General features: G+C 44.6%; 1 protein-coding gene across 18 annotated transcripts in view; it reads right to left on the reverse strand.

Annotated features, from left to right (window-relative positions):
- PTPRF (protein tyrosine phosphatase receptor type F) overlaps positions 1-25,401 on the reverse strand; it is a 401,799-nt gene that overhangs the window by 81,715 nt on the left and 294,683 nt on the right. For 10 of the 18 annotated variants that reach the window (XM_064147753.1, XM_064147756.1, XM_064147765.1 and 7 more), the window contains exons 7-8: positions 21,182-21,199; positions 12,566-12,676 (exon numbers count right to left, since the gene is read on the reverse strand). In XM_064147753.1, coding sequence (XP_064003823.1) covers positions 12,566-12,676; positions 21,182-21,199 — 129 coding nt within the window. The remainder of the gene's footprint in view (positions 1-12,565; positions 12,677-21,181; positions 21,200-25,401) is intronic. The other 8 variants (XM_064147770.1, XM_064147762.1, XM_064147760.1 and 5 more) reach the window with 1 other exon arrangement.

Below are 25,401 nucleotides of genomic sequence, written 5' to 3' on the forward strand. Positions count from 1 at the left end.
GTGTGACACTACCCCCTCGGAGAACCAGAGACCTCACCTCCCTGCTGCTGTCTGCAAGAGCTGTAGGCTCCAGTCCACATGGGCATGAGTGCTCAGGGCTCACAGGTCAGTGCTGAGACACTGCTGGCATACAGCAAAGCTCAGCAGGAAATACAACAGTGCCAGAAGGACTGCCTATGCTTCCAAAACCATGCAGTGCTGCTAGGGAAGAGGAAACCCAATTACTATTCCCTGCTGGCTGTCTTGGCCACAGTACAGCTGAGCAAAAGACAATGCAAATACTACTACTTGCTTGCTGAGATGCAGGGTCTTCTACTCGCCTGCTTTTGCTTTTGAGTTTTCTTTCCACAATATCTACCTGGCATCTAACTCTGGGACTATTTTTACCCCCTTCCTGGCATCCTCCTTGCAGGCTCACAGAGCACTGCTTCACGGCAATGGAGAGCTCTGCCCATTATCTACACACTTCTCTGCTCCTCTCAGAGGCAATCCCAGCTGCTCTGGTTCTGCACCACTCTCCTGATATCCTCTGCCTTTTGCTCTTGTTCTGCAGAAAGGAAGAGCAGTCTGAAGTCACACTCAACTCTGAAGCAGGACCACGTCTGCCTGGGCTGTGCTGCTCCCCCCCGGCCCCGATGAACAGGAAAGTTTGGAAGTCTGTGCTTGAACCACCCAGCGAGATGAGTAGTAGAGAGAAACAAAAAAGTACATCTTTCAGAAGGTGACTGCCCAGTTTCCTGGCAGATCCTTGGTGCACAGGATACGCTCTTGTAACTGCCACACTGCTATGCCGCCCAAAACTCCCGCCTTCCTCAGCAACTGCCTCCTCAGAGCTGAGTGAATTTAGGAGACATCCTCGAAAACGATCATCGGGCTGCATGGTTTACTCATCTGTAGACACCTTTCATCTCTCCCTAGTGCTATCATTTTAAAGAAGGACTTCAAATGGAAAGGCACTTGCTGGAGTCTCACAATCTATTGACAGAATCAACAGCAGGAGTGGAAAAATTGGAACCAGGAAAAATGCATTTACAGTCTAATCTTGTGCTCAAACAATGCTGTACTATTTATGCTCCCAATGCATCCTTGAGTGCTGACATTTTATAGACAATTTCCAAAACAGGGCCTTGCCATTTTTGGATTATATTTCAGCTATAACTTTTAGGTCTAATTATTTGCGCTGACAACCACATATAAAAGAGGATATATCATTACAGCGGTGCAGCACTGGAGACACATCAGCATTCAGCATACTGACATACTAATAGCAAAGTAAGGAAGAGCAAGATTGTGGAGCTGTGCAATTTGCATTCGCTCTCTGAAATTTCTCTGATGAAAATAACACAACATTAAGGAGGGGAATAAGAGAAAAGATCCACTGTATCGAGATAAAATAACTCGTTAATAAATAACTTTGTAGCAGTCGCAGAGCAATAATTAAATGCATGGGTGAGCAGTACACAGTTTTAAGTAAAGCTGGAAAAACGTAAGATGCAATTATCAGTGCCAAACAAATTATAAGCATGGCAAATCCCAGCGGAATATTTAGAAACTAATTTCTGGCTCCACGTTAAATATTTGTGTACGTGGTATTTTTGGTGGGGCAGGAAGGAGGAGTTGACACAAAGAACGAGAAATTATCTGCTCCTGCTGGCTTATAGCCATTCTCAGCTGCCTCCCCTCAGTTAAAGCACGCAGATAAAATGTTTTAGGGCCCTGTCAAAGGTTTGTCCTCCAGAGGTGCCTGAGACATCACAGCAGCACTCCAAATTCACTGAAATCTGGGAGGCTTTGGGCTTTGACTTTAATTTCTTCTCTTTTCTTCCTTGTTCTCATTTTTCATCATTGTCTTGGGCTCAGGTAATTTTATCTCTCTATGAACTCTATTTTTAAAAGGTAAACAACAAGGGCCCCGTGCCTCAGTACAATCTAAATGAGAGTACGTTTCGGTGAGAGAAACAAGAGCAAAGTCACTGTACTGGAACAGCTGCTATGACAACTTGTTAAAACTTGTTCCAGTGATGACTGTAAGATCAACTCGTGCAGCTGACTGATGGCATGTGTGAGAGAAGTCAGGGCCTCTTCCCTGCACCACTCGGGCTGGAGAGCTGCTGTGAGCATCCCTCCCCTCCAGTGCATGTGGAGGGATGGACATGTATGGTACCTGTTTGGTGAAGGAGTCATCTCCGGAAAGTAGTCCAACAGTTCTGCCAAATCCCCCAACTTTCTTCAGCACAAAATCATGAGTGCCTCAAGCTAGATCTGCAGCTAGACTTAATTAAGAAGCTGGAATCACTTTCCACTACTGTCCTTTATTCACCTCTGGCCCTCTGAGAGCAGCAGGACAGAACAGGGCAAAGCATAAATCAGATTTTGATGAGTGTTTACAAGCTCCTGTGCACATCACCACAGGCCTCCCTGAGCCATCCTAGATAATGCTGGGGCCACTGCCAGAGCTTCCTGCACTCTGCCAGCAAGGGAAAGATCCAGTCCCAGGGAAGAAATGAGAAGCAGACCTACTCACGCAAAGGACCCTTATCCAAGCATGGAGAACTGCCCACTCCCAGAGTGAGGACTACCAAGGAGTGGTGAAGCTGCCTCTGCATGAGGGTCTTGCATCTCTCAGCCAGCTGCCTCTGCTGGCCTGCGGCAAGGGAAGGCAGCATGCTGGGTTCTATTCCAGCTGAGACCAAAAGCAAGCCTTCTGCCCCTATGGGAAGTTAAAACTTCTTTAATCTACAGGAGAAACTGAGGAATTTGCTCTCCCTAGCATCTTGTGAGGGGACTGCAGATCATTCTGATCTCTGCTTCCAGAGCCTACTCTTGATCTCTGGCCAGAATGCAGTAGCAGTTTAGAGGTATTACAGCAGCACCTAGCACAGATAAGGGGTTAGAGAAGGACCCCATGCACAGTAGCATGCACCCTGCCTTTGAACAAAGCCACCCTGGCTGCTCTTCGCATGCAAAATACATTTTGTGCACTTTAGCTCTCGAGCAACAAAGGCATGCAAAGCAAAGTATCAATGCCATCACCAGAGTCACAGTAAGCAGATTTCATTAGGCACACCGTGGCCGTGCCTGGAAGGGAGGCACTCTCTAGAGCCCACTCCCCTTTTGGGGATGGCTCTCCTCTCCCTACTGGAAAAGTCCCATCTGGACGTGGTGTACTGTAGATGGATAAGAAGTGAAAAGGACCAACCTTCTCGCTGATCTGAGAGATGAAAGTTTGTTTTGTTTGATGGCAGAGTGCGATGAAGATGAGGAGGGAATAAAAAAAGACAAGGAAAAACACAGAGAGTAAAAACAGGCCAAGCTTCATCTGTCTGCACACCACTGAAACGACAAGACAAGACTACAGAGGTCAGCCACGACTTCCCACCACGCACACACACCACTCCACGGCGTGGACAAGAGCGTGTTGCACTCGTGCCGCTCTGGCCTGGAGCAGGGCCTGCCTCTCCACCTCCGTGAACTGCTCCAGGGGGTCTGCACATCCCACACATACTCACATGGAGGGCTGCTTTGGGGGCAGCCCCACGCTGGGCCAGATGCTGGAAGTACAGACACAGATATGTGTGCAAAACACTCACGCACATACACATAGAGCAAGAGACTTCAGCCATCACATGGACCAACGTGCTCCCACACACCCACTCCAGCTATAAAGATGATGGCAAAGGCACTTTAAACCCATTGACCACACACTGAGAAGAACATGTACGTAGATCCAAATCTTATCAAGTGTGTAAGAAATGTTCCAAGTGGTGAATGGAAAATCTTCTACCATGAAGAGCTGTTCCCTCTCTCCAAACAAAGAGCTAAACGCAGCAGAGAGGTATTAGGCAAGTGACAGACATGCACAGTATCAGCTGGGCTCAAGCCTTATTGGTACACGGTGCTGTGAGTGAGAGATGGACAAGAAATCAGAAGGACAAAAACAGCCAGAGAGAATTGAGCAGGTCCTAGTTTTTGTTCCTGCGGGAGAGACAGTAGAAGGTTAGTTGCATTTTCCTTATAGGCAGAGATCTTATTTCTCAAGCAGGGATGATCTCACTCCAGCTACAGATTTGTGGCGTAGCAGCTGTAATCGAACCCTCACCGAGAGAATACAGGAGTGGATTTGATAGTTGAAGACTGCTTATGAGTCACATTTTTGATGGGGGAAGGAGGAGGTAGGGGGAGGAACTTGCTTTCCAGCAGGAACACTGCAAATTAGAGAAGAGCATGTGGCATTATACAGTGCAACAGTACAGTCAGCCATTTCCAGTGATTAGAGGACAGGATTTTAACCAACACTGACAGGGTGCAGACCAGGCAACAAACTGCCAATAACAGCTACAACAGTGGCCTACGAAGTGTAATGGAGCTTGCAGAAGAACAGCGAAACAGTTGTTTAGGTTTCTTCAATTGAACTGATACAAGGGAATCAGAGCCAACCAATTTCACTGACCCATAAAGGGTGGCCATGTCCAGTGATGACCCCCACTGGGGCATCCTCAAAACAGCATTCCTGGCTTAAGGTCCAGGTCTCCTCTTGCCTGCTTCAGACAAGGGATTTACCTCTTGGTCCACGGAACATTAACATAAGGCTCATTTAATCCTGTGAGACCCTGTGATGGGAGGGAACCTCTTTATCGCTGCTCCCAAGCCACCACTTTATTTCCTAACCTAATGGAGCGTATCACATCTGCATGGCCACAGCTGACAGCGAGGGGCTTCTGCCTTCTGCTCAGCTCTTCCCAACTGGGGGGATTTGTTTCCTGCCCTTGCCCAGGAAGGACAGTGTTTATGGCAAACCAGGCGTACCTGCAAACAGCTGCATTTCTAGAAAGCAGCACTGATCTATAAATAGGGCAACACAAACTCCAAGTGCTGCAAGCACGGACCAACTTGCTGCACCAGCTGAGATTGTGCAACTAAACAGCAACAGGCTAAAGGGTGTAAGACCAGATGCTGCTGCTGAAACAGCTGAGAACATCTGTCCCTGCTGCAGAAGCGCAGCACCCTCTATTCTTGGGAAGTGATAACAAACCCCAGCCATGCCAAGGGCACTCACTGTGGTGCCACTTGGCCTGCCTGGGAGCAAAGTGGGTGAGTGGTGCTGCTGCAGCTGGAGGATGGCCAGGAGCTCTGTTTTGGGAAGCCCAGTAGGCAGCATCACACTCCATCAGCATGTACAGCCAGAAGTAGGCTCCAGCAGTGGCTTTCCCCACATGTTGACACTTCAGATTAGAGTTGGTAAGGTGAGAAGACACATGTGAAACACGCTAATTCAAACAGATTACTTTCTGGCCTGTCAAAGACAAACAAATTTGTGGCCTGCTATTTGTCTCTAATTGTTGGATTGTCTCTTAATCTCTTAGTATATTAGTAGTTTATGGGTAATAAAACCTAGTAGCAGGCTATTTTGGAAGAGTTCTTAGGCAAGAAAGAACATATGGGCAGAAAGTTCTCTCTCCTTTCCCTTTAGTTGATACTTAAACCAGTTGCTGCTTTACTGGAGATAAACCTGATGAAGGGCAAATTAACAGTTTCATCTCCTTAAAGATTCCCTTCACATGCTCCCTTACCTACAGTTCTCTATCCATGCCACTCTTAAACCAAGAGGCATGTTTTAATAACACTTTTCCTGCTTCGTTACAAAACAATTGACTGAGCAGTGACAATAAACTATATCTATCCCCATCGTGTAGGGACAGAGAATTTTAGGCTGGGGTTACCCACAGTATCCCCTGTGTAGACTGCCATGGCTCACTGCCTTGTTACCATGAACCTGAGCTGCCTGGCAGCTAATTTGAACATGACAGTCTATGTGCAAGACATAGTAAGTTAAGTCACAGTAGAAGTGCTACAAGAGGACAGAAAACTCTGGAAGGTGAAAAAAGGTCTCCTTTTGAGATCCAAGCCGAAGCAGCAGAGAAGCAAGGGGTAAGATGACATCACATGCCTGTGAGTACTGACTGCCAGATGACTCCCATGCTCTGTAGGCAGAAATTCCCATGCCGATTTAATTTGACTTTTCCTCTGCCATAAACACGCTTGTCTTACGCAGCAGCAGCAGTAATACTCTAACCACAGCAGCTTGTTGCAGAAAGAATGAATATGGGCTTATGGGAGGCTCTGCTTTTGTGTATTCTTTGGGCATTAGCTCCCTGAAACAAGGCAGGGTGCTGTGGCCAGGATACGAATGCACAGGTCTGAAAGTTCAGATCACTAGCTCAAACAAAAGAACGCATTTCTAAAGCTTTTCAGAGTGAGAAGCTAATACTTTCCTGAAAGAAACAACAAAGTTCATTATCCCAATTGGCTTTGCAATTCTACTGGGAACTGCCAGCATCTGTCCTGTACTGAAAACCCTCTGGTACTATGCAAGGCATTAATACAACGGCAAACCCAGACACTGTGGAATCCAAAAGACAGGGAGGTTAACAAAAACCCAGAGGGGGATGAACCTGTTCCAGCTTATCTCCAAAAGCACATCTTGTGTCTCAAGGACTCCAGATAAATCAAATTTTATCCTTTACAGCTTTTAGAGGTACAAAGGAACAAAAGGACAGATTGTCTTTTTTACGCCAGATTACATGAGAGTAAGACAACCTCCCATTATATGCAATGAACAATGTTCTCGTGCCATGGTGATGAGTATATTCCATCCTAGAGAGACAGACAGGATGCTCAAGGCACCCAACCACCCTTCCCCATTCATAGTGCACACACATGCATGCATGAATTCAATTAAGTGCAGAAAATCTCAGAGCACCATAGATGGATTTCCTAACCCTTTGTGCAAGTGGATATGGAAGGGGAGGGAACGGACATTTAATCAGCACAGACACGCACACCTAATTGTTCCACAGATGTCTATGCAGGTCATGTGGGGAGGAGGGGGAAACAGGTTTCCAAGTCCATTTCTGTGTTGCATTATCACACGCTGAGACACCAGCCACTCTCCTTCTGTTTTCCATAAAGGTCATTTTACAGATAATCAGACTTGAGCCTCACATTTCATTTTTAACCGTCAAAGGACTTTGCAAGCAATAAAACCGTAAAGCTTATTTAGCTGAGTTCTATAAAGCATATTGAAATCTTTAGATGAAATGTGCTAGCAAAAGTACAGAGAACTATTATTTATTTATTAAACTGTGATCATTATAATCACTGTGGCATAGCAAAACGCTCACAGAAACACATGATGGTGAACACACTTCACCCCAGGAGAAAATATGACAAAAATATTTAGTAGTATATAGGGAGGAGAAAACTTGGCAGAAGCCTCTCTGTGCCTCTCTGGGTCTGAAGCCACACTGGGTTTGAAGACACACAGCTGCAGCAGCAAGAGCCACAGAGCTGACTGAGCAGCAAACGTCTGCTGGTGCCACGTGCTGTGCAGCTCTGGCCATGCCACTGGCTGTGTTCACCCCGGGTCTGCTTACAACTGGCTGAGGTGTATCTGCCCAAACTACAGCTGCTCTGACTTCAGCTACAGCAGTAGCTTTGGCATGGACCAGCACCCGTGGGCAGAGGAAATGAAGTTAAAAATACTGAAATCCCATAAAAGGAGAGCACTTTTCTTTGTCAAAAGGTCATTGCTCTCTGTTGCACTGATGCACTGCAGCATTATCTTGAGGTCAGCACTACACAGACAGCATACAGGGAGATCACAGCCCTTCATAACCAGCCTCAACCATGTACCGACTGCTGAGGGGTAGTAACTCTGTGGCCTCTCTTGCAGCCTTTTTTTACTTCTGATGGTCCAGGGCAGGCATCTGTCCCAGGCAGCAGCCTGGCTCATACAGTCTGATTAAACTGCCTGTAACTGCCTGTTTGTGTTTCTTGTCATACAGGTATCTCTCTCACTGATGTTTTCAGTCTGGTTGATTCTATGGTCACTGCCAGGCCCTCAAGCTCCAGCAGTGCCCTGCTCTGGTCAAGCAATGTCACCTCCATCAGCTCTGATGAGAGGCAGGTTTAACAGTGCCTGCTGCCAGAAGTGTGCATTACAGCTGGGTCACAAACAGATGTGTTCCTTCTTATTTAGCTATTTCCCAGACAACCTCGGTTTGGGTGGCTGAGCGTTTGACCACTGTCCTCAGCTTCTACTCTTCTCCTGGCAGTAGCATCAAGCTTTGAATGCTGTTGCTATCTTAGCTGGTTTAATATTTCATAAGCAGAAAATGTTCTTTTTAAAGGCTTCAAGTCCCGCTGCTCCAGGCCCATGTCAGTCATTCAGAATTATTATTATTTACACAAGGTCCCTGCTGCAGTAAGCAACATACAGCCACAAGAAGCCATTCTGGTGAGCTCCCCCTGTGCCTGAGCCTAAGATGTTGCCAAGTCCCCAAGTCTAAAACCCCACGAAAGCCAGAGAATCACTGCTAGGGACAGAGTCACAACCCTAAATTAATTTTGGGTGATGGTTACTCAGTGAAACTTAGCAAATAAACTTCCAGATTCCAAGTAGATTTCCCTGCTGCCAAACCCAAAGCTGGCCTGGCCTTTCAGAGAACAGATCACAAACCCACAGATTTTTGCAGTAACACCGTTTCTATCTACTGCAGTCTGATTTACTATTTTGTGATTTGGGGTCAGAGGATACAATTTATGTTTAAATGGTCTTCTTTTTTGTTCTTTTTGGAACACCTGTGCAGCTGCTTCTCTACAGCAGGTGTAGCATTTCGGGCTAGGGAACTTGATGCATTTGTCCTACTGGACTGTGCCCTGAAGACCTCAAAGGCAGCACTTAAGAAGAGAAAACTGGGCAGCAGATTTCTTGCTTGATGGGAAGTATGCAGCCAATGGTCCAATAAGTACTATTATAAAAGCATTTGTGTTTCTCACTGCTGTGAGCAGCACTGGGGAACGCATCCAGTGAATTCCAAGGATATTCTTATACAGTTTTCTTGCTCATCTGCTTCACTAAAAAGGAAAAAAAAATAATGCCATGTGTAGACAATGATGAGAAGGGCAGAAAAAAACCCTTTCATACAGGGAGAGTCAAGTAACAGTGGTGCTATTGATCAGAGCACCACACAGGCCACCACCTTGGCAGGCATCTTAGAGGAAAAGACTTTTGGCTGAAAATGTTCCTCTCTGTGTAGATGTCCCTGAAGCTGTAGGCAAATGAAGAGTGAAATATGTTCATAAAAACCCAATAGCACAGGTGCATCAGTGAAATTATACTATAGTCCCAGTGAGCATGATGAAATGACATCACCTCTCCCCACACACACACTAGAGCTAATCTGTCTTCTACTCTTAAATCAATTTCTTACATATCTTGAACCAACTTCTCAGATTTTTGCTGCTAAATTAAGATAGTAAGCTCTCTGGATTAGAGGAATAACATCTTCCATACATTTCTATTCCCTTCTCTTCTCCCTGCAGCACCATCAAGTCCCAGATCTAATCATTGTTACAATGTACTGTGGTACATGGCAGTAATGGTAATATCAGATCAATACGGGCAACATGCTTGTGCTGAAAGGGCAGTGGAGAAATATGCCACTGTACCCCACTTTGAAGACCCTGCCATGGCCCAGATAGCCACCTGGCTCCCTGACCTTTCTTTCATTAATTATTGCTCCTCTTATGGTCTGGATGTTTTCTGCAACCCTCTTTGCATGGAGGGCTGAAAAGCAGCAGTGGAAGATGGTCAGTCCCTAGCACTGACCCCTAGCTCTATCCCAGCTCTGCAGCAGCTGACAGAGAGATCTGTCAGTCCAGAAGCAGAAGGCTTAGGAGGGTTACTTTCCAGCACACTTAGTAAGATGAAAATAACAGCTTCAAGGAAAATGCATCCATTTTCCTTTACAAATCCCTGGTGTGGAAATGTTTTAACTTTTAATGAAGTCCATCTGTGCAGAAGTGCTGGCTCTAAAGGATTCACAGAGACAAGACACCGGCATAGCCTGTTCCTTCCTCCTCCTGTTGTTTCATTGATATAGGAAGCCCTAAGCAGTGCCTGGATACTTCTTCTCAGCAGCCAGTACCTTCCTTTGTTAGCATGAAAAGTATGATAAAGATGCTAATGAGCCTGTGCTTTCTAGCACAGCACACGTACAGAGGATTGCCTGCGAGGCTAGGAAAGGGGAGAACATGATCAAAAATATAAACCCCAAGAGCTAAGAGACAAACAAACATTTGAACTGTTAAAAAAACCCAAACCCCAATAGGCTGTAAATGAGAGCAGACACAAGCAGTCCTGGGAACTGCACAGGGTGGAAATTAATACTGCTGCTCAGTGCTCAGCCATGCTTTCTGAGAAAAGTGGCCAACTGCTTGGGTATTCACTGCAATAAGGTCAATCACTGTGAAACCACCATGCAGTGGTGCTGCAGCCGACACACTTAATTGCCACTGTAATTTAGCATTAATTAATGTCTTCTCTAGTAAAGATGCAAGCACTTTCTGAAGACCCTACTGGAAGTCATTGATCCGTCTAATGACAACACTGTAGGACTATTACAAGAAGAAAAAAACCAGGGATTCCTTTATTCTGCATCCGAGACCTGAGAAAGTAAAGCGTTTTCAGTTTGTTCTCCTTTGTTTGTTAAAGAAACAAAATATTGTTCTCAGTTTGACTTTTTGAAGTCATTAACTAATACATTAACAGCATGATATTTTGCAGGACATTTACAGCTACCAGAAGCTGTAAACACAAATACCATCTAGGCCCTGGCATATACAGTGCATTTCATCTGATAATAATTCACAGCGTATCTGTCTTCAACATACAACGAGGCTTTACCAGGATTACACAGGTTGGCAACTGACATTGTAAAGATTATGTGCAGTAAAAAGGCTTCTTCCAAAAATTGATGTGTAAGGAAATGGCAGTTAAAATAGCAAAGCACATGCCTAAGAACGTACTTCCTTCAGTGAAAGTCAGGATCCTCTCACATGTGCAGACCATCCAAGGGCCATTCCTAGTCCAAACAGGATGGATGAATTTTGCTGAGCAGCAAGCCAAGTGTAAAACACAGTAAACTCCTCAGTCCTACAGGAGTCACTTGCTAAATAAAGAGCGTTCATTAGTAAGAAACAAGGAAGCTGTTAAGAGATTTTTCTACCTCTTGAGGCTCCTGTGCCCTTTTTCAGCCACACCTCTACAGACAGTACATTGAGAGTCTGAACACATCACAGGAAGCAGAAGCATCCCAGATGCTGCAGCAAAACGGCTGGATAGACACACAAACCTATGAAACCACAGCCAGCCTGGTAACTAGGATCCTTTCTCTCAGAGTGCAAAGTGACAATCTGGGATGAGTTTTATTTCAGCTTGCCTGAAAAATGAACTTGCAAGAACACAAGGAGTTTAAAATCATCCATAATTACACTGCGAGAGTAAAATGAGCGATTCCACTGCATAGATATAGCTTCATCTTCTGAATATGTTTAATTGGATATTTCAGTCTTCCAAAGACTCTTAGAGTTCAAATTATGCTGCAAAATAAAAAAAATCAGTCCCCTAGAATAAGCAAAGAAAACAATGCCAGAAGGCAGCCCTAGAAGCAAATACACAGCATGTGAATGAAGACTTAATTCTTATGTGCTCTTTCCATACGAACCACTGCATATACGACTTTAAGGCTGTATTCTGTCTTTTCAAAACAGAGGAAGGAAGAAATGAAGATGAGATTTTATCATTACACAGTTGATTTACTATGTGGAAATAAAATCTGGCTCTAACTTCCTAACAAACAGTAGGTTGCACCAGCACAAGAATCTTTTTTCTTCTTGGGAAAATCCATAACTACGTTTCCCAGGGGATCCTGAGCAGTGGCTGTGGTTATACAGAGTTTCATATGAAGAAACACTTTTTTTTTCTTGCCAAAATTAACAGAAAATTGTAGAGGGAATTTAGCCATTGCTTCTCTCCAAGCTAACTCAAACATCTTTAATGCAGAAAAAGAAAACTGGCAGGAGACTGCTCTAGAGTAAAACCTAGTTATTTTGGTATGTTGAAAACAGTTTTAAATTGGCAACACAACATAACCATTAGAAAAATCACTTTACATGAATTGCAGCTAATTTCCAGCAGGTTCCCAGCGTGAGCCATTAATACCCAGAGGCTCAATCATTGATGCATGTAAGATGGATTAGGACAACTCCAAAAAGCTGTTCAGTTTTTAAAGACATGCATTCCAAAGCAGAGGCCTAGATATTGGCTCACCTATAACTGAGCACCTCTGGCTTATCAGAGCATGACCAGTCTGACATTACTCTACCAAAGGTTAGTTTATATTAAGACGATTAAGAACCCCTTAATCCCAATTAAAATAGTTATGACACAAAGAGTTCAAAGGAGAAAGGAATCCCAACTCTTCCTACATTTCAGCATTATACATAACATAGAACAGCAAAATCAGATTAATGGAAATGTGAGTCAAACCTGATGTGGATCAAAGATATCCTTGAACTTCTTGGTTTTTGAGCAAAAGGCCACATCACACAATCCACAAAGTGTGATCAGGGCACTAAGACAGTGGACATACTCCTCCAGTGAAAGCTATGGAGCCTTTTGAGGAGGAAGCGAGTGACCTCCTTGGGTGGAAGCTGCTCTTACCTCGAACATACAGGTTAGCTGGGGCAGAGTAGCGGGTTCCTGCGCTGTTGGTTGCAACACATTCATATTTGCCTTGGTCCGATTCCTCACTGTTCTCTATCTGCAGAGCTCCTGTACACAAACAAGATGACACAGACAATTCAGGTTATGGTAAATCTGGTAATCAAACCACCAGCCTCAGAAAAGGAAGGCCGTGCCCCACGCTTTTGAAGTATCTTCCTGGATAAATACAATGTGACATTCCCTGGACCCACAGGATACCACCATGCAGTCAAAAGGTACCCAGCCTGCTATCAGAAGCTTGTGAAATTGTTTTCTTCATGTACAGGGAACTGGTTACTGATACATTTCCAACCGCCCCAACCACTTAGATCCATTGCTTCAATGAAGGGAAAAAATATACACATACACACATATTAATTACAGCTCCGTATGGGACTTCTAATAAAAGGAACTTTAATAAGCCTGTACTCAAAACAGCCAAGCACAAAGCACACTAACTTTAGCTGTTTGTTTTTTATTGGATGCACACAATGTCTAGCTAATACACAACAAACTGTGACCTTCCTGCAGAAACTGGCAGGCTCCCACCCCTCCCACCTCACCACCCCTCCTTCCAACAGACAACTCTTTCTGAGGAAACACTTTGCCTTTTGCCCGCCTTCTCCATGTTAGTGATCTCCTTGTTCTTTCAGATTTCATTGTATGTGATATAGAAAAGATTAACAGAAACTCAGGCTGAGACATCAAAGATAGAGACCAATGCAATACACCCATTTTGCTGCATGGCACTGGCATGAAAGCCACCCTCCCATGGTCCCAGCAGTGCCTGCTCCTTCAGCTTTGGGTCAGGAACAGTTGTTTGGGTCAGCCTGCAGGTTCCCCAGAGTACCAGAAGTATGAGTGTCATATCTGAATAACTGTGATTACTGCCAGAGTACAGAGTAGCAGTTTGCATGGGGAACCTGTAGAGTACCCAAGATGTGGAAATGAGTGCTGGTCGAGGTAGTTTTCTCTCACTCGCTCAGCCTCTTCCACTAATATCCCGCATTGCTCAGCCTAGGAGGTTAGTCTTCTTGCCTAGCACAGATGACTGCAAAACTGGTTACAGGTGAACTCCCCTAAGCACATGCTGTATGCAAACTGAAAGATGGACACAGGGAAAAAAAGAGGCAGGATGCATGTGACGGCAAGCTGGCCCTGCAGCAGTGAGCAGCCACTGGGCAAGCACTGAAGTGGCTGATGTTCAGCCTGCTTCCTCCAGGCAATGTGGGAATCATTTTTGAAGTGCCTCCAAGTGCTCAAGTTCTGTTGGTTAGGATTGCTTGCAAGAAGGGAACTCTGCTCACAAACTATATACTGAACTTATGGAAAACATTAACCCCTTTGCTTGTAAGGATTTGAACTCATTTTTGCCTGCCACAGTTCAAAACGACCACTGAGAGTGGCGCTGAGAATAGCTGGTGAAATTGCCTTCTCCCTTCTTGCTAGTTCAAGCTGCAGAGGTCAAACTCAGTTTTTCATATCATCAGAACAGAAGAAAAACTAATGTGAATCAACCACTGCCACCTACATTATTTAGAAGGATAAATTGAAACTGTAGCCTAAGTCTATATGTCATAGGGAAAAATGAACTTCCCTGGGTTCTGCCATATAATAAAAATGATGTACTGAGCCCTCCCTGTTGTTGCATTAGTGCTGGAAACGCCACTTCAGCTAGACAGAGCAAGCTTGCTTGCAGAAGTCTTTCCACCTATTAACAAAAGGATATGCCAGCTTTCCCTAGCTATGGTGCTCTCTGGACACCCACAGGCTAGACCATACAGAGCACTGTTGCTTAATTCAGGGAGAATGTTGGATTTCTATAGGCTGTCTGGGAAAAAAAATCTTTGAGTAGACAGCAACATGACAGGCAGTAGAGCAGGATGAAAATTCCAAGCACTGACAAGATATTGAGAATCAGAGAATCTAGAAATGGAAAAGACCTATTAGGTTATCCTGTGGATCCCTGAGGGCCAGGGCAGGACTGCTCCCAGTTGTAAATGTACTTATGTTCTGTCCAATCCCATTTTAAATGCACCGAGTGATAGGTCTTTCACCACTTCCTCAAGGAATTGATGCCACAGCTTGGTTATGCTCTCTGTCAGGAAGATTTTCCTGGCACTCACCATTTATTATCCCCTTTTTAATTTCTGCTCATTACTCTATGGGCAAGCATGTGTTGCAGAGTTCATTGCAAATGCTTGCATCAGACTTGGCTGGGGAAAGCTGTTTGCTGCAAAACTTAAAAACCCCCACAAAACAACCAAACAAATTAAAACAAGTGGATGTCACCACCCTGAGGAAGACTCTCTGATTTAGCCCTCATCAGCTGGCTGGGCTGAAAGCAGAACCAGCTTCAAGTGACAGGCAGTGGTGTCTGCCTAGGAAAAAATAAGATCCCTAGATAATTCTGCTGTTTTATACACTCCTTTTAGACATTTAACACATATCACTGGTACTTATGCTTGTGATCATCACGCCTCTTAATTATAGGTTAGTCAACTACATTTTATCTCTAGGGACCTCAATATAAGTTCTGGAGAAGAGGAAAACATCAGAGGATGAAGAAAATGAAGGCAGGAGGGAGTTTCAGATAACGTGCTGTTATTGTCTGTCGATCCTGTAGCCAATGTGGACCAATTTCTAGCATCGTACTATAAACATGTAACGTGTGTCAGCAGCTGCCTGCAAACTGCTCAGGGACACTGGGTAAGGGATTCTGGTTTTGCCTGGGTTGGCACAACTATGCCGACTATGATGCATCAGGAGCAAGGGAGAACCCAGAAAGCAGATGGAAGTTAATGAAAACCTCTCAAGTGAACCAGGAAGAAAAGAGTTACTACAATAAATCATCATTAAACAAACACACAGATCCCACACTATAGCTGACAGCTAGCAGAAAGTGGAAGGATCAGGCAAACTGGGACAACAGGTGTTTTCATGAAGAACAACCTACAACTATGTGATGAATACAAGAAAGTGCAGGGGATCTCACAGTTAAGAAGTTCAGACATTGCTGGGATCAGAAAGCTGGAATGATAAATGCATCTGAGTCTTGGGAAAAAATAACCCAAGACTCCAGGCTGTAATTCAGTCATCCCAGAGAAAGGCAATAACTCTATCTCTTGAAGGATTCAGGTCTAGGTTGGGCAGGACACAAGGAGCTACTGGAAAGGAAGAACTCAGTCCTGAGTTCCTTCCCCTCAAGTTCATGGAAACTGTATCCAAAGACCCCCAAGAGCATAGCGAATTCTTTGCTTTGACAAGGGCAAAGGACCTGCTTTCTCTTCCTAGCCCTGTCAACATCTCATACTACTATCTTCTGCACCTCTGCAAATCAGGTCTAGCAAGGCTGATTTATTTTTATTCATTGCTTTGGGAATTATGCTGCACAAATTGCTGAGTAAGGTGTTGTTCACACAGGATGTTACTGCAGACTTCTCATATGGACTTCCCCAGTGCTCCAGTGCCAGGCGCCTTGTTCTCATTCTCATGGCTGTGTCCTGATGTGGTATCGGATAGCACGGCTTCAGCAGACACGTGAGGACCATCCAGACATGCACATGTGTACAAAGAGGAGCAGTGAACAGCTTGTTTGGGAGCTCGTAGGGCTTTGCAGCAGTACATGGGCAAAACCTCTCCCTGCTGAGTTCCACTCAACCTCCACTGTCTCCTAAAGTGTTGTGAACCACAGTAAGGCTCCAGCAGAAGAAGGGCAGCCATTCCTCACCACGCTGTGATGTCATGTCAATCTCACTTGCGGCTCAGATCTGTTTCTGATAACACATTTCAGCTTATCAGAGAGCTGACAGCTCCTGAGAAAAACTCTTGGCTGCTCTCCAGCGCCAGGGAAGATGGTGACAAGGCAAAGCTTTCTAGGGCTGAGGACATGAGCTGGCCCTGCTGACTGACAAGCATCCCTTATAGGTTCTTTACTCTGTGCTGAAATCACTTTGCCAGGCCCTTCCCTCCTCCCCTAGCTTTTTCTTTTTAAACTCAGACACAGACAGCAGCCCCGTTACCAGCTCTCCTAGATACTCATCTATTCAAATATACTTGTGCTCAGGCAGAATCATTAGTTGCAGTGACAGTGGTTAAAATAAGCATTTAAGAAGTGCACTGAACACGGAGAGCAGGGTGAAGGCAGATTCTGATAAGGGCTGCTTCTTGGCAGTGCTGGGTACTGCTGTGCCACTGAGGGCATGCCACTCTCTCCTCTAGGTGACAAACTGACTGTAGAAAGCTCTGAGCCGCCATACAAATTGACCTCTCTGAAATCATGTTCCATAGCTCATGGGGTACTTGTGCTCTCCTCGACCAGAGAACACTGCATGGAGGTAAAACATAGTAGGTCTTGGGATGACACTCTTCTGTATATATTCAAGGCTGGAGCTCCACCACCAGCAGTGGGAACAACTCCATTTCCCTAACAGGGCATTTACAGACACAGTCTTAGCCTCCCTGGCTCAGAACTGGGGGACTGACCTTTTGCCCTGGTTATAAAATTAAAAGACAGGATGAAATGCCAAGTAAGTACCCAAGAGCCAGAGAAACCAGGCTGCAGTCACCGCACTCATCTAAGAAATGGACTTGCAATGCAGATGTTAATGAACTCAGCCACCTAACCAGGTCCCTTCCTCCCAGGCAAGAGATAAATTTTGCCTACCCTGCACACTGGGGCAGGTGGCTACCCAAACTCTTCCCTTTCTTTTTCCCTTTGCCTCACACCAGCTTCCTCCACAGAAACACTGCCTCTTTCTGAAGCAGTACTCTTTGACACCTCTTCAGAGAGTGCTCAGGTGTGGGTTCTAATGCCACTTCTAAAAATTCCCTTCCAGAGAAGGACAATCCTCCTAATAAAATCAAGAGAGGTGTGCAGCAGGGTTAGAGGCAAGCCTACAGCAAATAAGGTCTCGTAAGTGTGAATACAGTGGAGAAAGAGATGCTGTGAAGCCCCAACAATGAGGAAGTTGGACTTTAACACCCTGGCTACTGCCCAAAATAACTAACATTTGCTGTAGGAGTTGTGAAAAACCTAAAGACACCAAACCCACACAAGAGTCACTAATAATGAAAACAAGCATTTCCCTATTCACTACTCCTTGTAATATGACAGCAGCATCTCCTACTTGTTAGAGAGGACTGCACTTAGTCCCTGTGAGCCACTGCACTGCCAATTACACAAAGCAAGGTAACTACAAATAGATTTTCATTGTTAGTGTTCATTATGGTCCTTATGTCTGAGAGGATGGTGATTGGCATGGAAGGGACCTTCTGGATGGCAGTGCTGTAGAGGAATCAGTCTCCTGTGCACCAGAGGCAGCTGCTGATAGCACTCAACTGCTGCTACCGAGCTACACATGGGCAGAGAGGGAGCAGAGAAGACACAACATGTTCGCAGCACGAGGTCTCTCCTTAGTGAAGTTTCAGGGTGCTCTGATCTCTCCCCCGGCAGGTACAGGAAATCTCAGGGGACTCTGCATTGGAAGCAAAACTACAGCACTGTCAAATGCACAGTAATGCCTATGTCTGCTTCTAAAAGGACATGAGTCAGTCTAAATCCTGACAGCAAGAAACATGGCATTACAAACATTTCCAGGCACTACCCCACACAGCTTCCCCCCAGCACTTTCTGTTTCTGCAAGCATATCATCACATTTTTTATTTGTTTTCCTTTTGCTTTTTTCTTTATATATATATATGTATATATATTAAACTGGGAAAGCTCAGGAAATAGGAGACAAAATTCCTATCATATACAAAGTGGTTTGCTTGGAAATGGAAAAGGTTTAGCTGAAGCTACATTTAAGTCGGTGTGGGTGTTTACCTGGCTTCCCAGGTAGACAGCATCGACACCCAAGTGAGATGATCTAAAGGTAATTCAGACAGACCTCTGCTATGCTGATGTCTGCTGGGAAGAAGTACTCTTATGCATAAGAACCTCAGATATGTCCTGTGGTGACAGAAAGGTAACCAGTAAATCTGACTGGGGAGGAATAATGCCTGAGATAGTATTTCTTTACCTCCTCATGTGCATCCAATCTAATGAACATTCAGTCCAGCACCCACTAGAAACATAACCATACTCTGCTCTCTCTTAGAGCCTAGGGCAGGAAAATGCAGCCAGGTTTTGCTAAAGGTCGAGCAAGTTCAATTCCAGAGACATGCTGAAAATGAACATCTTCTACTCTGAAAATAAGAATAGATCAGAATTTGCATAAACATGGATTTGCTGTTACTATCTGTGGGTCACCTTAAGAAGCCAGCTATTGTGTATTCAGATGGGCACCTGCAGCTCCATGTCTTTCTGAGGAAGAAATAGGAATTTTGAGATTAAATTACTCTTCTGAGACTGTCCCAGAGAGTGAAGAGTGAAGCTGAAAATGGAGATTCTGAATTACAGATGGAAGCTCCTCCCATTTCAGGGAAGTCTGAGATGTCACGGATGGAAAAGACCAAATATGTGGCAGTAAATTCAAACGAGGTGTTTTAGAGTGAAAAGTCTCCTGTTCAGATGGGCGCCTTGTAAAGTTTCTCACTAACCACACACTGCTTCCTGCGAGTGAGTTCTCTGCTGCACCAGCACAAAGGCCTTGGGTAATGCTCCAGCCTCCCAAGTACTCCAGACACACAACTCCTAGCAACACAGTCACAGCAGCAATTAAATCAGACCAAAGCCACCCCTCCCCCCCCCCAACATTATTACCAAAAGGGTTCGTTAAGAGTCATTAGATCACCCTTCCTTTCAGATCAAATTAATGGATTCCAAAGCATCAAACTTACCTTAATGAGGAACAAGAGTGCAGCTGGGTATAGAACATGGCAGAACAGTCACTTCTACATGGACACAACCTCACCATCATAAAAGCACTTTCATCTAATCTGTCATTATCTTTAGAAATTCAATGACCTCCATTTTAAATAGAAGGCATTAGGCTGACAGAAATCCTCTGGGAGAAGCCAGAGAGCAGCACGTGGCTTCTGTTTGCTCTCACAGAAATGTCATCTTTGACATTCAAACGGGACACATATTTTAAATAACGTCAAGAACATTCTTAAAAGACCTCATCAGGACTCAAACAGGGGTGGGAAGGGGAGTGGGGTGCAGGGAGCTAATGTTTCATGAGATGGATGGTTCTTTTCACAGAGATGCGCTCGGTTCCCAAGCAGGACGTATGGAGCATCCATGTGGTTCTGGTGCTGAGTCACTAATGTCATCAGGCAGGGCGGGCACACGGCTGGCAGCTCAGAGCACACAGCCAGTTAGCATTCGCTCTGCCGCTCCATTTCAGGATTTGCAGCAGGAATAGCAGATGAAGAAAATAGTTTAAGGAGCTTGTAACATCACAGCTGTCAATCTCCAGCATTCCAAAGGGAGGAATGACAGATATATAAGCCCATTCATATATAAAGGTTTGCAGTCTTCCTCCCTGACCCAGATTTGCTACAAAGGCAACTTAATGCAAATAAGCATTGAACAGCAATTCACATTTACTTTAAAATCACTTAACAGGAGCTGAAAACATTAACCCCCAGCAGCAGAACCAGTTACAAAAAGTCAGATTATTAACTTCCAGCAGTGATTCAGGGAAAAGGAGGAAGAAAGGGGAGATGGGGGAAAACTGAGCAAACGAGGTCATGTTGATTTGTAGGTGGCAGTCATTCTGTCGAGAGATTCAGGGGTCAGTCAACAGGGGTAACCAAAATCACAAGAGAATTCAGAAGGGCCTTCACACGTAATGCTCATTGACATGCTGAAGTTTATCTAAAGTGACAGTTTTGAGTATTTAGGCTAAAAAAGACAACACTCCAATTGGAAAGTCATTACTGGTGCATACAGGCTGTGAAAACTAGCCAGAGAATGTGTACACTGGGCTGTCAGACTAGAGGTGGGTTTAATTAATGAAAGCTTAGAGCAACCAGATGTGCTTCTGATTCATCTATTTAAAACAAACCTTTTGCTGCTAAGCACCACTGGTGTGTCCAGCTCAGAAATCGGGGTCTGGGTCAGTGGTTCTCCACGCTGATGCCACATTAGAGGGCAGGCACATTTGAAAGGCAAACATGAGGAATGCAAACTATGGTCTTCCTTATCCCAGAGCTGAATTTGCTCAAACTTTCAAGAAATTATTTTCATGCCTAGAAGCAGAGAATTTGAATGCTCTCTTGTGAAAACGTTACCCCTTTACACTTACACCAAAGCAATCCATCTAAAACCCCCTAGACACAAAACCTCAGAGGCCACAACTGCACGGGGAGTTCAGAGACTTGCAGAAGCTGCAGGAGACGTCACCACTCCCTTGGCAGAAGCGAGGGATCATTTTCCAGTTTGCAAACTTTCCACTGAATAACCCCCTTCCAACAGTGCACAATTGCAATGGATGAGTCTACAAGAAATCACGCTGAAAACCAACCAAAATAAACACGCTACTGGGAGAGTGTAGATGAGCGACAGCGCTGGCAGAGTTAGGGCTGAGAGTAAAAGCTGGAGATGAGAAACATCAGAGGAGAAGGGACAAGGCAGACAGGAGATGGAGTGACGTGACAACTGGAGGCACATTTCGGCATTCTTACCTCTGATCGGTGTACCACCTGGTGAGGTAATTTGAATGCAAATAAGATTAGAGAGAAGCATTAGTACAAAGAGGAAAGGAAGAAAATTATAACTAAAAAGCAGTGAGTTTTTTTAAAGATAGAACTTGTATTAGCGCGACAGGAATAAACAAAAAGAAACCAATGTGCAATAAAAGTCAGAGTGACACTCTCGGGAGGTTAGTAAAGCTCATTGCTTCTGGGAGTGCAGCATCCAGCCCTGCATCTTGCCGTTAAAGCCACTACCCTCACGAGTGCGGGCCAAACTAAGCTGCCAAGGTGGCATTGCTGGCCTCACCACTTGCATTCACCCACACCACTGTTCAAGCAGTTGAGATGAAGGATACATTGGGAAGATGGTGCAGTGCCCCTTCATTCCTCAAACAGAACAAGAAGGGGGTGTCCTGGGGGCTGTGTGACTGTGAGTGTGCTGGGCAGGAGGCGTGGAAAGCGCATGATTGCAGGCGCTAGGTGCGATTTTGCTTTGGGGTTAGAATGACCAGTGGGACAAAATCTGCTCCTTTAAAGAAATTAAACTAAGGGGAGAGCGGAACAAATCAGTTTTGAGCCATTCTCTGCATTCACATAACCCCTGCATCAGGTTCCCTCCGGCAATGAAATTGGTGTCACGCAGAATTAACTTTACATAAAGAAATACTTCAAAATGAAGTCGTTTCTGGTAACAATGGCACGCTAGCCAGACCTCTACTGTTCCTGCCTAATTTGGGTAGTAGCTGGAGAAATGAAACCCTACCCTCTTTATAAGGCACTGGAGATAATTTTACATGCTATAATGAAGAGTTTCTTATAAGGAGGGCTTCTCTGGTTGTAAGGTTAAGTTATCCTATTGCAACGATCTATAAAGGTTTGTTTTATGAGGTCAATGTGTTTAGCAAGTGCAGGATCCACCGGTCAGTGTCTTGAGTTCAGTGTGCAATCAATAATGAAGCACGACTGAAGGAGGGATGCTCCAGCTGGGCAAATTGGCAGGGAACCCTTCTAATCCCCACTTTTTGTCCCCATGGTCTTATTTTGCACATATGAAGGCTGTTAGTATAAGGGAGAGATTCATGCAGATTTAATCTGTAGGCAGTTCATGGTATGTGTTGGTTTTATGCAGATTTTTAAGATCTGAATACCAAGCACTTACCAAAGAAAACTGAGGAGTTTAAACAGACAGAAAAACAGGGTTAAACAGGACACAGTGTGTCAAATCATGTTCAGTGTATTGATTAATAAATACCAGTATGCATACAAGAGTGTCGTGTATCTCAGATTTACAGCTCATTCCATTATCCACAACAATGATCACCCAATGGGAAAGAAAGACAGAAAAGAATTTCTGTAAATACAAAGAAGGCATACTTTAAGCATGTTTAACTTGCCTCTTAGAAAGTAATTACAATATTTATACTTATTCTTTATCTTTCCTAAATACCCTTCCTTTAGGCAGAGTCCTTTCTTTAAGCAGGAGCAGCAATTCAGAGTACTCATTTCAGCATTTTCCTCTGCCAAGATGACATTACCCCATTTTAACTTTATGTCTGGTTATATTTTCTGATGCTTTTTATCCACAGATGACTGAAGCATCAGGGAAGATCTTGTAGTGACTGAAGTTGTAGGTAATTTCTCTCTTGCAACAATAAATCTGCTGCTTATTTATCTATCTTAGTAACTGCGACTACCCTTGACAGAATGGTTATATCCAGAGATACTCATATGAAATAGCACAGCCATGGAAAACAGGGTTATTTCTCTTTGCCTGTTTGGAAAGTTTGCCAAGTGTTATTTCTGTTCTGTTTGGTCTAGAGACTCTCCCCTCCCGCCCCCCTCCACAATTCTCAGAGTTCAGAAAAGCGTCACCACAGTGTGTCACTTCCCACGGGAATGGTGCAATGAGTTTGAGTACAAGCCTAAGGGGCAGAAAACAGGACTTCCTTCTCTCTCATTTGGCTGCAATAGGGTTTATTGTTCTGCCCTAGAAATGAAAAGATTTGCAGCAAATCTTTACATCTACTCCCTGTAGAGGCTAAACCTTTTCTCTAATATGCAATTGTCTACACAGAGCTCTAGGAGCAACTGTATACTTGAAGCAGATCCCCTGAAACGTGCGACCAGCTCGGGTTTTGCCTGTGTTAAATCCCAGCCCTCCTGGCCTCTGAATGTAAGCCAACCCTTGTGGGAGCAGCTCAGAGGCTTGCTGCATTTAGCACAGTGTTTGTTCTGGGTCTCTCTCACCTCTGAGAAGTTAAGACATTCAGTCTTCACTCAGAGGACATCGTTACAGAGAGTGCAGCACAAGTCTTTTCTGCTGGACCTCAGATTTCCTCATCCAGAAGGAATGAAAAATTTCCATTTGCCTTTCACATCACATGACAAAGCATCTCTGGCTGTTGTCCTTTCAGAGAGTCCCTCAGAGGGATCAAATCACAGCACATAGGCCACAGAATGGTATCACTAGAAGAGTCCATCAAGTGATGGAGGTGCCACTACTTGAATGGTTGCTGAGGCCAACTAGTGCCCTGTGACCACCATGCTGCTTTATGCAAAGATCAAACTTCAAACTCAATGCCTTGTCTTTGCAAGGCCTGAAACAATTCTAAGCTAGGAGCATTTATTTCCCTTATTTGGTGACAGACACTCACTTTACCCATACATGCACTCCAGTCAGGAATGAATGCTTATCTGGAAGCACACAGTTAGGCACCCAAAACAAGGCAAAACATAGGATGATGCACTGGAAAATCCCATAAGACTATTTGCATCAGTACTTCCCAGTGTGGAGGAGGAAAGGCTCTGTTAGAGAAGGGACTTCACTCTGATGATACAAATTCACCCCAGACATAACAAGGCACCATTTCCTTGTAAGAACCTGAATTACCAAAGCCACACCAGAGAAAGGCCTTGGCTGGCTGCAGCTGGGCACTCTGGCAACGTAACGCTGACTCCCAGAGAACTGACCATGCTTACTGCTCCTTCCTCGCAGAGTTTTAGAGGAAATTATTTTTGAGAAGTGGAAGTGCTACAGAAAAGACTGCCTGTTTGCCACCAGTTTTAACAGGAAGTTTGCATGGATCCCATCGCAGCTGTATGTGCCTCACAAGACCCAGATATGCAGCACAGGCTCTTCCAGGACATAAAACTTCAGCTGTCAACTGGCTGACCACAATATTGCTTCGATGCTTCTCCAGTTAGTCCTTTCTAAGAAAGCATCCATCCTCTATTCTTCTGTCTTGTCCTTACACACCTTGGTCTACTTGGTGCCCATATGACTCAAGGCTGTTTCTTGCCAGAAGGAGAATGTCTTCTGCTGGCTGCAGACTGCTGGCTATCACCACTGAAGTAGACTACAGCCATCACTGCTGTTCCATTGCGACAGGCACCACCTCTTTTTCCAAGTTGCTCTGTATATGTTGGGTATTCCTTTTGTTTCCAAACAAGTAATGCTTCTAGCTATAGGATCAAAACTAAAATGAAAACACCTGCTGGTAACTCAGAAAGCATAAATGCAGCAAGATGATCTGGTGAGCCAGCTTCCATTACTTCTTTGTTAGAGGACCCTCTTTTCCAGAGAGTGACTGAAGCCACCTGCAGAGCTCTCTCTGATAATTTACTTGTATTTAATTGCCTGCAAGCCACATGAGGGTCTAGGGCACAGTTCCATAATTGATTGTGATTAAGCCAGAATGATACTTATTGTAAGACCAAGTTCTTCACTAGATGAAAGATGACAAGGCTCCCTCAATTTCTGGACTTGCCTTACATGGCAAAGATATCTGTATATTAACACTGAGAATAGTTATTTATTCTAATTTGACACTTGGTTTGTAAGAGCAAGGTGGAAAAGTAGTTCTTAGACTATGAAACTCATAGGGAAGCATTCAAGAGCTTTGAGAGTATGAATACCATCCAAGTTGCTTTGAAGTCTTCAGGAGCCTGTGACTCAAGAATCTGTACAGAAGAACTCCGAAGGATTGGCACTATCTGATCTGTATTGTGAGAGTTTCCGGCACATCACCAGCTGGTTTGTAAACATGGTTAGAGGTGTAGCACTGACTCGTGCTGCCAGAACTCACATATTCACCACCTGCAACACTATGATGCCCAGATAGCTCTAAAATCAGGTCAGCCAAACAGGTTTTAAATGAGCTAACATGCTGGAGAGTTTTCCCAGCCCAGAGTGAGCCTTAGATCCTGTGTCA

The sequence above is a fragment of the Pogoniulus pusillus genome, chromosome 8 (genome assembly GCF_015220805.1).
Source record: "Pogoniulus pusillus isolate bPogPus1 chromosome 8, bPogPus1.pri, whole genome shotgun sequence".
Lineage (NCBI taxonomy): Eukaryota > Metazoa > Chordata > Aves > Piciformes > Lybiidae > Pogoniulus > Pogoniulus pusillus.